This window comes from Hyperolius riggenbachi, chromosome 12 (genome assembly GCF_040937935.1).
Source record: "Hyperolius riggenbachi isolate aHypRig1 chromosome 12, aHypRig1.pri, whole genome shotgun sequence".
Classification (NCBI taxonomy): Eukaryota; Metazoa; Chordata; class Amphibia; order Anura; family Hyperoliidae; genus Hyperolius; species Hyperolius riggenbachi.
This window is the reverse complement of record NC_090657.1, coordinates 27,213,940-27,229,007: the sequence shown is the minus strand read 5'-3', so window position 1 is coordinate 27,229,007 and position 15,068 is coordinate 27,213,940. Positions and strand designations below refer to the sequence as shown.

Sequence of the window (15,068 nt, the reverse complement as noted above, 5' to 3'; positions counted from 1 at the left end):
CAATCCCTTGCAAGCGCCAAGGCACTCTGGAGAAGCTGTGGGTGTGGCTTATTTAGTTTATAGGAAATTAGGGTATTAAAACAAAACAAGTATTTGGCTTGAGGAATGCCCTATAAACTATATGTAAGGAACACAATTATGCAATGAGTAAAAGTTCATCTCGGATCCACTTTAAAGCTACATAAAGGCTCTTTCACTACTCTGCGTTTTGCGATCTGATTCAGATCGCAAAATGCAGGGCACAGTAAAACTAATGGAAACAACAGTGGCCATTTCCTTGAATGCAATACAATTTTGCGTAATAGTTGTTCTGTCATGTTTTGCATGCGTTTGAGCTCTCCTATACTGTGTATAGTAGCTCAATCACCTTAGTGGAAATTGGCATTTTAGATTATTTATAGTATTTATAAAGCGGCAACATATTACGCAGACACTCCACACGATCCGCACCATCAAAAGTCCATCTTTATTAATCAATCCATAAAATACAGAATATAAACAGCATGGGTAAGTATAAGATGACGCACAGGCGTTTCAAACTATTGCAGACCTTTCTCAAATCATCACGAACCCACACTGAACAACACAGATAAAAGTCTGCTAATATAGCAAGCTAGTGGACCATATAGAGAACTGATTCATTATCATATAGACATATGTATGAGATGATAATCGACCAATAGGGAAACAGTTGGTGAAAGGTAATGTCATATCATATCCTGTATGACCAAAATGTAGCCATAGATACAGCCAACATCCAATATGTTGGTAAATAAGGTTTGGAAGGGCACTCACCTCAGAATCCTGGTGTTAAAACACCGGAATATATCTCCACCGAAACGAATCATTGCGTCCCCTTATCCAACCACCAATCAGAATAGACATCAGACCGTGTCCAACCAATAGGAAAGCTACTGTAAAGGCTCAACATTCAAATATCAGACATTGGAAGTCAGTGTGCCGAGCCAATGGTCATAAAGGAAGAGAAAACGTCATCACCATCACCCAATCTAACATCCGCCGACAACGTCCGCTCCTAAAGGCAGTCACCGCTGATAATAAAACATAGATGGTAGGCATATAGCACCATGGCTAACCTCCAATCAGGTTAGCGCCGACGCGTCCGCTCTGAGAGCTGACGTATCAGATGGGCGTGTTCAAGACGCAACAGTCCACAAATTGCTCGTATGCCAACCACGTCCACTCAGAGACAGCCGGAGTCCGCCGCCTACAAGGGCGGGCGCACTCAAGCGGTCCCAATCCGTTGACAGGTTTTGTGGACAGATTTGTAGGTCAGACACAGTATCTCGAATCTGATTCTAGACTGGATAGGGTGCCAGTGGAGGGATTCACAGAGGGGAGCCACCGTGGTGGAGCGATGGGAGGAGTGGATACTTCTGGCTGCTGCATTCATCATGGACTGCAGTGGGGCTGCTCGGGTCATAGGGAGACCAGACAGCAGGGCATTGCAGTAGTCAAGGCGGGAAATGATGAGGGCATGGATGAGGAGTTTGGTGGTGGCAGAGGTCAAAACGTATGAAAAGTGATTGCATTGCGATTACATTTCACAGTGGAAAAGAGCCCCAACTAACTGTTAGGTGGTCACATTACGACCACACTGTAGTTTTAAAAATATACTTTTTCCAAAAGGTAAAAAATAAAATGTAAGTTAACACATTGGATGAGGGAAACTAGTCCTAAGTGCATTACACAAAAACAAAACAAAAACAAATGGATGTCAGAACAATGGATGGAGTCATGAAAATCAATCCACCAGGAAATGTATCCAGAGATGCTAGTTTCTTGCATGCCTATAACGCACACAATCGATATCCATCATATAACTGGTATCTAGTCTATCACCTTGCTCTAGTAGATACTGTTTAACCACTTCACCACTGAGGGGTTTTATCCCTTGAACACCAGAGCAATTTTCACCTTTCAGCGCTCCTTCCATTCATTTGTCTATAACTTAATCATTACTTATCGCAATGAAATAAACTATATCTTGTTTTTTTCGCCACCAATTAGGCTTTCTTTAGGTAGGACATTATGCCAAGAATTATTTTATTCTAAATGTGTTTTAATGGGAACATAGGAAAAAATGTGGGAAAAAAAAAATTATTTTTCAGTTTTCGGCCATTATAGTTTTTAAATCATGCATGCTACTGTAATTAAAACCCATGAAATGTATTTGCCCATTTGTCCCGGTTATAAAACCGTTTAATTCATGTCCCTATCACAATGTTTGGCGCCAATATTTTATTTGGAAATAAAAGGTGCATTTTTTTCAGTTTTGCATCCTTCCATAATTACAAGCCTGTAGTTTATAAAGTAACAGTGTTATACCCTCTTGACATAAATATGTAAAAAGTTTAGTCCCTAAGGTAACTATTTGTTTTCTTTTTTTTACTGTTTTTTTTTTTTTAAATTACAAAAACCAAAAAATTGGGGAGTGTGGGAGGGAAGGAGTTAATTTATTGTGTGAAACTAATGTATTTGTATATGTAAAATGCTTTAGGGTGTAGTTTTACTATTTGGCCACAAGATGGCCACAGTGAGTTTGTTAACATGCGATATGTAAGCGCCCGGAAGGACGCTTACAGGAAGCACTACGAGGCTGGGAAAATCACAATGATCGCGCTGTTTCTCAAAGAAGCAGCAGATCATTGCGGGGGCTTAGATCAACGAACGGGAATGGATTTTCCCGTTCATTGATCTCCGGGCAAGCGGGCTGCGGTGTGCACGAGCGGCGGAAGTGCGGGCAGCGGCGGAAGGGTGGAAGGTACGGATTTCTCCGTCCCTTGTTTTTTTTAGGGGAGAAAAAAAAGGGACGGAGAAATTCGTACCGCGGGGGGTAAAGTGGATAAACAATATATATATATATCTTTATTTTGTCACAGAAAAAAAAAATGGGAGCACATATGTAAATACTATATTTCTTCAGGCTTCTCTACTCCTTTATGTTTGTGCGTTTTTATTTTGTTTAACACACTGTACATGTTTGCGTGGATTTTCATAAACATACACATTTGGCAAGTTGCATATGTATGCTATTAGCTTCAGAATTCCATTACATCATTTGCACTATGTGGCGTATTCTGTTCACAAGTGGTGACAGGTTTATATTTTCTACTGGTAGGGCTGGTGCACACCGAGCGGCTTTTTGGGCGTTTTCAAATCCGCTTGCGGCTGCGGATCTGCTTGGTCAATGTATCTCAATGGGGTGGTGCACACCAGAGCGGCAGGCGTTTTGCAGAAACGAAAAATGCCTGGGTGAGGCATTTTTTGGATTTCGGATGCGTTTCTGCCTCAATGTTAAGTATAGGAAAAACGCAAACCGCTCTGAAAAACGCCTGTTCAGAGCGGTTTTGCAGGCGTTTTTGTTACAGAAGCTGTTCAGTAACAGCTTTACTGTAACAATATATGAAATCTACTATACTGAAAACCGCAGCAGCAATCCGCAAAACGCTAGCAAAACGCCTCATAAAAATAAAAAAAAGCGTTTAAAAATCTGCTAGCATTTTGCGGATCTGCTAGCGGGTTTTGGTGTGCACCAGGCCGTACATCAGGGTGGTTGCCCTCACTTAACTCCATGCTGTATTTTTGTGCAAAAAGTGGTTCAATTAATTTTCATGAAATGTTTGCTTGTAACTTACCAAAATGTGTCAAGCAAGGGACTACTATACAATTATGAGCATAATAAAAGTTTCAAACACAAAATCCTGTCAAAAATAAAATTTTAAAATTTCCCCTTTCTGCCAGGTCACAAATGTTCCCACTCTTAGGGCTGGTTTACACTAGGGGCGCTCCCTAAAAGCACTTGTGCAATGATTCCCTATGAGAGAGTGTTCATATATGAGAGGCTCAATTCTGATACGCTCACCAAAGCGCTGCCTGTACCATTTTTGGGGCACTTTACCTCAATGGAAGGTAGAGGAAATTGCAAAATGCTTGAAAAAGCGCATTGTATAGCCATTTCACCAGCGCTTTAAAGAATATATAGATTGTTTTTATTATTTTCCAGGTCAAAGAGTTCACTTCCTGTCTTGCGTCAGGAAGTGAAAGCACAAAATCGCTCTTCAAAAACGCTTAGAAATGCGCTTTACAGAAAACAAAACGAAAAAAAACACGCAGGTAAGCGCGTGCTAAAAATAATGGCGCACAAAATCGCCAAGCGCTGTGGTCAGCGATTGCGGTTTTAGATGTGAACAAGGCCTTAGGGTAGGAACACGCTGTTCCTTACCACATAGTGGACAACGCATATGCCTAGTGTGTTCCTACCCTTAAGTTTTTTGGCAGAAAACATGCAGTTTTTCACATTAAAATATGAGTTTGTGTGCAAGCTTTCACATACAGGATTCCAAATGCAAATTTGTGGACCCTTTTACACTGGCGCGGTGCATTATGGCAATTTACTGCACTTTACCGCTCTAGCAATGAAAGTCTATGGGTGCTTTCATATTCCCTGTGGTGCGCCAGAAGTGCTTAATCTAATGAGTTTTTAAAGCTACGTTAGCGCGCGTATCTGCGTCGACACGTGACGGACCGGAAGTCATCTATTTGCTTATACTACCTGCAATATGGACTCATTTTTTATTTTTTTCAAACAGAAGATCAGCTCCCTATTAAACCTTGTTCACATTGCATTGCGCTCACGCTCTCGGCTGGGCAGAGCAATTTTTTTTCTAATCGCTCTGCGTGTTATAAGCGCTTTTGTAAAGAGCTTTAGCAGAGCAATTATTTAAATCACTTTCTGACATCAGTCAGGAAGTCATTACTTTGCCTATGGAAATGAATAAATACAATGTATTCAATAAATAAAGCAATGGGGAAAGCGATATACAAAGAGCTTTTTCAAGTGCATTGCGATTTCCCTATACCATCCATTCAGGTAAAATCGCCCCGAAAATGGTACATGCAGCGCTTTTGTCAGTGGCAAGCAAACGGAATGCCCCAATGAGAACCATCTCATTGGAAAGCATAGTGTAAGCGCTTTTAGGGCTTGTTTACACTACAAGAGCTTTTCTATGCGCTTTGTGATTTTAAAAGCTCCTGCTAATGTTATCCTATGTGTGTGTTCACACTAGAGCGATGTGATTTTGTAAAAATACCCCATAGGATTGCATTAGCAAAAGCTTTTCAAAATCACTAGCACTTAAAAAGCTCTTGTAGTGGGAACAAGCCCTTAGGGCAATTTGTACAAAATCACCTGCGCTTAAAAATTCCAAAAAAACGCCTCTAGGGTGAACGAGCCCTTCTAACCCTTCTAGTGTGAACGAGAAGCAGGTATTCTGCGTCACGCATGCGTGGAAGCGCAGTGTTCTCTCCAGAATTTTTTTCCAGCCGGGTGGCATGAAAAAGTAGCCGGGTGGGGCAAGATGATAGAATGCAGGACCAGTGCTTCTCTGCACAAGTCTGCTTATAGTATAGCAGGAGGTGAGCCGATGACAGCCGGGTGGTCACCAAAACTAGCCGGGTGGAGCACCCGGCTAAAAGAGCCTGGGGAGAACACTGAAGCGTATTTCTTGCAATACACTTCCACACACGCGATTGCCTGGCTGGCAGGAAGTGAATGTCACCGCTCCGCCAATATGCAGTGTGAAGCCGGCCTCAATAAGAAAAAACGCATGCAAGAAACTGAACTCTGCCTTTTTTCCCCTGGCTTCAGGCTCGTCCATACCACCGCCAGGGAGGTTACCCAACATTTTTGCTTACACTACCTTACATATGGACTTATTTTTTTAAACAGAAGATCAGCTCCCTGTTTGTGTTCTTGTTCGGCTGGCCTAGTTACAACTTCTTACTTCTGTTGTGTCTCGCATAGCCTGTGATTTCCCCAATTCCACTGGTCACAACACTTTTCTTTATATCTGATCTGTCTCAACAAACTTCAGTTAGTATTACGCAATGCAGTGTATGACATGATCAGTTAACAGCTCCATCAGAATAGTACCGTAATCTTACTTATGTTGTGACTAATGCTCTTTGGAGAAATGATTGATGGTGTTCACACTTGCCAAATTATCTACAGATAATTGTCCATTAAACAAGGTGTGTATGAGGTCTGCAGATATCATAGACTATGAATGCAGTTTGCGGGAACGGATCTTTTGCAGGAACAGATCTTTTGCAGATACTGATCTGTTGCATGTGTACAGCGGTCTTTATGTGCAGCATCTTGCAAAGATTTCTGTCTGATGGGGAGTTGAGCTCCATAGAACAGACTGTGTAGAGTATGGCTCTCATACTACATGGAAGGGGGTAAAATTGGTCTGTGATCTTTCATTTTCCAAAGACTTTTATCTGACGTGTGTACCCACCTTTAGTGTGCATTCCCTGCATCATGAAATGCAAATCAATGCATGCCCTAAGTCAATTGATGGGCTGTTTAGAATACATGCCATTTATGCATCAGCGAACGCATAGAAAAAATTAGGACAACCGGATGCACTCTGGACACCGCAAGCATTCTGTCTATTTTTTACATTGGCAGCTATGAAAGAAAATATAACATTTTTGCCCCCTTTCCTTTTCCCCAAAAAAGAAAAAAGTGAAAAACAAAAAGGCACATTTTCTTACGCTTGCAAGTGTGAATGTTCCCTAAAAGGCTAGTACCCACTATGCATGCTTTGGCAGCGCCTGGCGAGTGCTGAGGATTGGCAAAGCACTTTACCAGTGAATTCCAAAGGAGATGGTCCCACTAGCAGCCTGTGATCACAAAACGCTGCTGGCAGCAGTTTGGTCACAATCCTGGAGTGTGCACATCAACAGCCAAAATGTGATTCCTCCAGGAAATCGCAGCACATCTGCAATTACACAAATCGCATCTATTTTATGCTTCTGCAACGCCCCCGTAGTGGGTCACAGCCCTAAGGGTTAGTTCAGACTTCAGCATCTTACTCAAATGCTTTTCTGCTGGCAAACAAAAAAAAGGATTTGACAAACTTCGGCAGCACTTTTAGTGGTCCATCACGTTTTGACCCCTGCAGGGGGACACGGAAGTGCCACGCTTAAGAAAGATGATGGGAAACTATGAAATTGAAGGGTGGCATTTACACAGGTGTAAATCGATGGTACAGAGTGTTGTCCATTCAGCGGTTGAGCGTTGAGTACCACGGCCAAGTGCTGTTCGTTCAGCACGGTGGCGTAGTGGTTAGCGCCCTCGCCTTCCAGAGCTAAGCCCCTGGTTTGAATCCAAGCCAGAACACTGTCTGCAAGGGGTTTGTATGTTCTCCCCATGTCTGTGTGGGTTTCCTCTGGTCACTCCAGTTTCTTGATAGTAGTGGTCACTGCGCTCTCCCTTTATAGCATACAAGTATATCTCAGATGGCAAAACGTAATTCCCTTACTCTGGTTTCCCCCCACATCCCAAAAACATACAGATAAGTTAATTGGCTTCCCCGTAAGTTGTCCGTACACTACAATACATACACTACCCTAATACATACATAGACATAGGACTATGAAAGGAATTAAATTGTGAGCTCCTCTGAGGGACAGTTAGTGACAAGACAATAGACTCCATACAGCGCTGCTGAAAATGTCAGCGCTATATAAATATTAAAATAATATATATTTACACAGAGCTTCATCCACACACACTAACTGCCTGAGAAGATAAAAAGCCTATGCAGAGGAACGCAGCACAGAGGGACAGACCTACGCTTTGTGGCAGTTGTGACCACTGATCAATTTACGTTCTTTGTCAAAAATCTTACATTTTATTATTTTACAGTTTTGTCATGAATGATTTCTCAGCTAGCACTTGTTTATGTGTATTTAATGTAAAATATTTGGCAGTCCTGTCTAACTGTGCCAGGCTGTTTAGAGTATTGTGGGTTAATAGGTAGAAGAGTCCTTAGAGACGGTTGGCAACTGTCTCCAGTTTGGCTGGCAACACACTGTCACATTACAATTAATAGCAATATATAGCATGGCACAGTGTGCTGGAACAATGCAGTACAAGGCACAGATTGATGCTGTGCTGGTAGTACATACCCCTGTGATGCAGCCTTGTACAGACATCGGTGCCATTAGTCTCCCCTCCGTTTTTTAGCTGAGGTTGTCCTAGCTGGATCCTGAAAGTAGAAGTATAGCTCATCCTATGGATTACTCCACTCTGCTTCCCTGTGAGTTCATTCAGTGTGTGTCTGCGGTGAGATCTCAGTGGAGTGTGAGGACACAGCCAGAGTCTGCCTACAACTCTCTGTGGAGCTAGTTATGTGGGCACTGTGTGTGCTGCTCCCTCACCGCCAATCACTGTAAACAAAGCAGACGAGATGGGCTGAGCTAATCACTAGCTGTATTCCCTGAAGGGGGATTTTACTTTACACACAGTCATTTCAGAATCAGCATCTCTTATTACAGCGACATCTGTGTAGTACAGTGACACTGGCACACAGATATACACAACCATAAGCAGCAATGTGCTCCACAGAGGCAAAAAAGAAAAAAAAAAAACAAAAAAAAAAAAGTGTTCCCATCTTCACCCTGCCCTGTGTACATGGGGCAGTGGGACCTGGGGCTACTCATGCACGTTTTGTGGGGGTGTTTATGCACTCCCACTTTTTCCGTGCATGGGAATAATAGCCTTGCCTACTCCGGGACTCCTGTTGCATGCAACAGGAGCCAAGAAAGCAAAAAAACCCCAAAAAACTGCTCTAATATGCACGCTGTGTTTTCCACGCTTCATAACCGCAAGACAGTGCGATTTTATGGTCCTTTGAGGCCTGGAACCCACGGCAATCGCTATCGCTACGTTTCATATGAGCAGTTTGTAAGCGATTCCTTGAGAGTTTTAGGGAGCCATCTTAAAAAGTGTATCAATTTGCCAGCGGTTGTGTAGCAATTAGCGATTTAAAGTCGGATTGGTCCTTTCTATTGATTTTAATTTTGTTACAGTGTACATTAACTTCAAAACGCTTGCAAACTTGCTCTGTGCAGGTTTTGAGGAGAGATTACGCCAGCGATTATATACTTTACATTGAAGCGCAAACGCTAACAAAATGCTGCTGGTCCTGCGTTTGCGATTTTGCTAATCGCTTCTATGGAATTTGCACCATCCATTTACAATGGCAAAGCGTTCAGGAAAACCGCTAGCGATTTATCACGCTCCCTAAACGCTCAAAAAAAAAATCGCTCTAGTGGGTTCCAGCCCTCAGGCCTTGTTCACATTGCGTTCCAATCGTGTTAGGCGTTTGACGTGATTTTTTCGTCCCAGTCCCAGCACTTGGGTGGGCAATGTGCTTTTGTTAAAAGTGCTTTTCTAAGCGCTTTTCCAGAGCATTTTTTTAATTTACTCCCTGAAGGGAACTCTTGGGCCCGGAAAATAATGAATACAATGTATTTATTCTTAAGAACGCAATCAGCAGCGATTTTGTGAGTTTTTTTATTCTATGCCTTCCATTGCAGTGGAATTGACCCGAAAATGGTCCATACAACGGTTTTCAGATCGGAAAGCAAGCGGAACGCTCCAATCTAAACTAGCGCATAGGAAAGCATGGTGTAAGCACTTTCAGGGCGATTTAGAAAAATTGCCAGCGCTTGAAAAAATAAAAAAGCGCCCTTACACTGAAATTTTCCAAGTGCAATCACAGTGAGATGTGATTGTGGTTTTTATTTTTAAAGTGAGTTTGTGCATTTGTGATATGATTGCGATTTTGCTGAGGTCATCTTTTTCTGATTGTTAAAAAAAAACAAAAAAAAACCCCACATGCAATGAAAATAGCTTGCATTGCTTTTTTCCTGCTCTTCACAAATGCACAAAAAGCACTGAAGGCTCTGCGACTTACATTTTCAAAAATCTCATCGCACCACTGTATGAAGAACCTCGCAATTTGCTTAATTTTCATGAGGGCTTTGCAATAAAAATAAATTAAATTTGAAATAATTCTAAAAATCACAGTACAAAGCAGCCAGTGTGTACAGGCCCCCCTTACTGCGTTGCGGTACCCTCCTCCACCTCAGCTTGTCGCAGTGTCCATTGAAATCCAACAAGACCAGACACACTGCCTGCGGTGCTAACCAACCAACCCCGTCACTGCCACATAACGCCAGTCCTGCACTCCCTTCACTGGCTACCTGTAGAATGGAGGGTCCTATTCAAGATCGGCCTACTGACATTTAAATCACTGAATAATCTGGGCCCCTGGATACATGAAAGAAGTGTTACAGCTGCGTAGAAATCCCCGCATTCTCAGATCCACAGGTTCTAATAATCTAGCCATACCCAGAGTCCACTTGGAAACTTTTGGTCCCAGAGCCTTCTGTCATGCTGCCCCTACATTTTGGAACTCCTTACCTCAACAGATCAGGACAGGTCCATCCCTGAACGTGTTTAAATCCAGACTGAAAACCCACCTGTTTAGTTTGGCATTTGCAGAGATATAACTTTTGTTGTGTGAATACTTCATCCTACTACCAATTACAGAATCTGAGAGAGAGACTAAGCACTTTGAGTCCTATGGGAGAAAAGTGCTATAGAAATGTTATTGTATTGTATAATGGAAGTGATCGGGGAAACACAAGCTTCAGTTTTTTACCATGCAATAATTTGTCGGATGCAGTGCGATTGCTCCAAATCGCACCGTACTGCATATCACCAAGTCTAAAAGGACCCTAAAGAAGCCCACTAACTGTACAACTTTCATTGAACAATTGCATCTGCGATCGGATTCTTCAAATCGTATTCTATGAAAACACAAGCTCAATTGATTCCGAACTATTGATTTATTGACCTAATCAATTGGCGTGGCAGATTTTTTTTTTTTTTTTTTTAATTAATACAATTTCAACTTGTTTTGAGATCAGCAAAAGTGTAACCGCTTTTGGACCAGCACGGTTGAAATCTACGTCCTGCTTGTGGCTGCACGGCTCTGACAGGACGTAGATTTCAACATTCCAGCTGCACGGTCCCTTTGCTCGTGGCGATCTGCCCTTGTGGCAATTCAATCGCTCTGCCATCAATAGGGCAGCAGACAGGGCCACCATCAGAAATGTTGGGGCCCCTCACACATCAGTCCTGCACCCTCCCCCCCCCCGGGCCCACCAACCGGTTGCTGTGCCCGCCCACTGGCCACCCCACCTCTGTGTCCGGACGGGAAGTGCGTTGCGGTGAAAAATGTGCATGGCTCTGACACTGAAGAAAGCGGCATGCACGGCGTGATTTGGCAAAAAGTGGGCGTGACCGTGGCACGTTGTGGGTGGAGCCAAATACTAGCAAGATACAGGTAGTCGCTGGTTGACAAATGAGATAGGGACCTGTAGGTCCGTTCTTATCCTTTATCCATTCTCTTTGGCCCCCTCTTTTCTTCCTGTGCCTCTTTTGTTCCCCTCTGTCTCACCTCAGTTTGTGTCCCTTTTGTGTCCCTCTGTGTGACCTGATGTTCCCGTCTCATCTCTTTTCTCCCTGTGCCCCTCTTGTTTGCCTCTGTTCCCCCTGTGCCTCTTTTATCCCCCTGTGTTACCTCCTGTCCCCTTCTGTCTCAGCTCATCCCCCTGCCCTATCCAGATATAGTTGCCCCCAGTATAGGTATCCTGGTATGGGTGGTGCACCAGTATAGGTTAGCCAGGTACAGGTGCCCCCAGTATAGGTAGCAAGCTATAGGCGCCCCAGTATAAGTAGCCAAGTATAACTGGTGCCCCAGTATAGGTAGCCAGGTACAGGTGGTGCCCTCAGTAAAGGTAGCCAAGTATAGGTGGTGCTCCAGTATAGGTAGCCAGATATAGGTGGTGCCCCAGTATAGAAAGTCCGCTGTAGCGGGCTCACTCATCTGCTCCTTACATTCAAGCACTGATGTCACTCTTCTCTCAGTGCTGGAACGCAGTGTGCTGGTTAGTGAGCCACAGGCTGCAGCCAGCACATGCGGCTCTTCCAGCGCTTTGGGGGGCCCAGGGCCCCCAGAAACCCTGGGCCCCTCACTGCAGTGTCAGCTGTCCCCCCCCTGATGGCTGCCTTGGCAGCAGAGCTCTGTGAGCAGGTCAGGACCGGCTTTCATTGGCTCATGACTGCGTGGTCACCGTGAGCCAATCGCATTGGCTTACATTGACTGACAGGGTCAGGAGCCAATGAAAGCAGCTCCTGACTGGCTCACAGTGCTCTGCCGTCGTAAAGGTGACAGAGAGAGAGGGGCCTGAGACAATGGGAGAATGACATGACTGGCGGGAGTGACTGGTATATGCGGCAATTCATCAAGAGGTGTCATTTTGCATTACCAGCAGTTTCTGGGCCTTAAAGAGACACTGAAGCGAAAAAAAATGATGATATTATGATTTGTATGTATAGCACAGCTAAGAAAAAAAAACATTAAGATCAGATACATCAGTCTTAGGGCCCTTTTCCACCTGCAGTCGCTAGCGTTCATGCTGAACGCTAGCGATTGCTGAATCACAAAACCGGCGATTCCCCAACGTTTCATGGCCGCGATTTTGCTATGCTATGCACTGCATAGCAAAATCACACCAAATATCGCTCCGCCGCGCGTTCGGGTAAAAAACGAATTGCGGTAGTGGAAATGACCTACCGCGATTCCTATGTTAACCCTCCTGGCGGTATACAAAAATACGCCAGGAGGCAGCGCGGCAGTTTTTTTTTAATTTTTTTTTTTTCTAAATCATGTAGCGAGCCCAGGGCTCGCTACATGATAGCCGCTGCTCAGCGGCATCCCCCCGCCCTCTTCGATCGCCTTCGGCGATCTCCGATCAGGAAATCCCGTTCAAAGAACGGGATTTCCTGGAGTGCTTCCCCCGTCGCCATGGCGACGGGCGGGATGACGTCACCGACGTCACTGACGTCGGGACGTCATTGGGAGTCCCGGGTCACCCCTCGGCGCTGCCTGGCACTGATTGGCCAGGCAGCGCACGGGGTCTGGGGGGGGGGGCGCGCGCCGCACCGTATAGCGGCGCGCGGCGGCGGCGATCGGGGTGCTGGCGCAGCTAGCAAAGTGCTAGCTGCGTCCGGCAAAAAAAAATTAAACAAATCGGCCCAGCAGGGCCTGAGCGGCACCCTCTTGGCGGGGTTACCGCCAAGAAGGTTAAAAAGCAAACCGTAGCGCTGGTGGAAAAGGGCCCTAATTGTTTCCAGTACAGGAAGAGTTGAGAAACTCCAGTTGTTATCTCTATGCAAAAAAGCTATTAAGCTCTCCGACTAACTTAGTCGTGGAGAAGGCTGTTATTTGACTTTTATTATCTCAACTGTAATTGAACTGTTTACTTTTCCTCTCCTAGAGGAGAGGTCATTACTTCACAGACTGCTCTGAAAGACTCATTTTGAATGCTGAGTGTTGTGTAATCTGCACATATTATAGAATGGTGCAATGTTAGAAAAAACACTATATACCTAAAAATAAAAATATGAGAATATTTTCTTTGCTGCTAATCTTCTAGTAATTATTCATAGTACACAACCAATTCATTATATCATATATATTTTTTTCGCTTCAGTGTCTCTTTAAGGGGCCAGAGACTGCTGGTATGCAAGGGGTTAAATACCTCAATTCTGTAAACTGAATAAATATCAGCTTGTCTTTGAATCTGAACATCACATTGCATCGTTAATGGACACATTTTAAAATGAACCTGTCAAGATGAGTACAACCCCCCCCCCGCCAAACAAAACAAAAAAAACACTCATGTAATTTGGCAATAGGCAGTAATGAGAATACATGTTTGGGAATAAGGCCTCTTTTATAGTGCGACGTTAAAGACAATATTCAACGCACAATAACTCACTGCAATGAAAAATCAATGCCCCATTCACAGTGCACACGTTGCGTTGGAGACTAACGCTGCACGGTAAGTAAAAGTACTGCATGCCGTGCGTTATACACGTTATTAGCTGCGTTGGACTGTTTGCACATGCTCAGTATTGGTTTGGAAGCATACTTTTCATTGCCTGTATGCGACAATAACGGTGCATTAAGTTGCGTTGCGACTTTTTGGGGGCATTGCGTTATAATTTGTGTTGCAACTTTAACGCCACATCAAACCGCAACGTCCTACTGTGAAAGAGGCCTTAAAGTGTAGACTATTTTAATTACTGTTCTGCTGCACTGCAAATCTTTAGAAAAAAAAAAAAGGATTATAAAAATTACCCCCAAACTCTTGTTGTGGAAACAAAATAAGATCACAGTTCAGGAAAAGCCCCCACTCTCCCGCTCCTCCTTTGTTAAATTCAGTAGTGCATTCCGGCTTTCTCGGTTTTAGCCACTGCAATTTTTTTTAAATACTGACATAAGGGCCCATATGCAATTCTTTTTTTCACCTGAGTTCTCTCCTAGGAGATAATTTTCATCTTCTCTTCAAACTAAATTTTCAGCATTTTACAATTGAAAAAAGTACCCAAAAGTTAGTGAAAAAGTACTATCAATTTTATTTTGAGTATTTTCTTGCTTGCTGGTGGCTTATAGAGAACCCGAGGCGGGGTTCTCACAACAAAATCCCCATACAGAGGCTGGCTCTGCCTATCGAGCCCAGCCTCTGTTGCTAATCAGATCCCCCCTAAATCCCCCCGGCACTCAGCTAGACCCCATAAATTACAGCCGCGCTGCCGACACGCAGAGTGTCAGCAGCGGCTGTGTTTAGCTTCTGAACGTCAGTCTCCGCTCTTCCCCACCTCCTGTATCGCTCCGGTCTCCGCCCACGTCCCTTTACTCCACGCTGATAGGAGGGAAGGGGCGCGGGCGGGGACCGGAGCTCTGCAGGAGGCCGGGGGAGCGCCGAGACTGACGTTCGGAAGGTAAACACAGCCGCACAGCGCGGCTGTGATTTATGGGGTCTGGCTGAGTGCAGGGGAGATTTAGGGGGGGATCTGATTAGCAACAGAGGCTGGGCTCGATAGGCAGAGCCAGCCTCTGTATGGGGATTTTGTTGTGAGAACCCTGCCTCGGGTAATCTTTAAAACATATTTTATGACAAGTTGTGAAAATATCACCTGGGAGAAAACTCAGGAGAAAAAGTTAATTGCATATGGGCCAAGGAGTTTACATATGAATTCATCTCTCCACTCTTTCTTTTTCCATTCTCAGCTTCCGTGGGCTTTGGTTAAAATTAAATAAAAAAAAAGGGGG

The 15,068-nt window shown here is 44.1% G+C and overlaps 1 protein-coding gene across 2 annotated transcripts in view; it reads right to left on the bottom strand.

The window, feature by feature from the left end:
- The window catches only part of LOC137541326 (myosin light chain kinase, smooth muscle-like), a 288,664-nt gene that overhangs the window by 153,406 nt on the left and 120,190 nt on the right, over window positions 1-15,068 (bottom strand). Inside the window, exon 1 of one of the 2 annotated variants that reach the window (XM_068262576.1) lies at window positions 8,002-8,249. The exons of the other annotated variant lie outside the window; for it this stretch is intronic. Within the exon in view, the coding sequence (XP_068118677.1) occupies window positions 8,002-8,104 (103 nt within the window). The 5' untranslated portion in view covers window positions 8,105-8,249. Of the gene's footprint in view, window positions 1-8,001; window positions 8,250-15,068 lie in introns of those variants that run through there. 2 annotated transcript variants of the gene reach the window in all.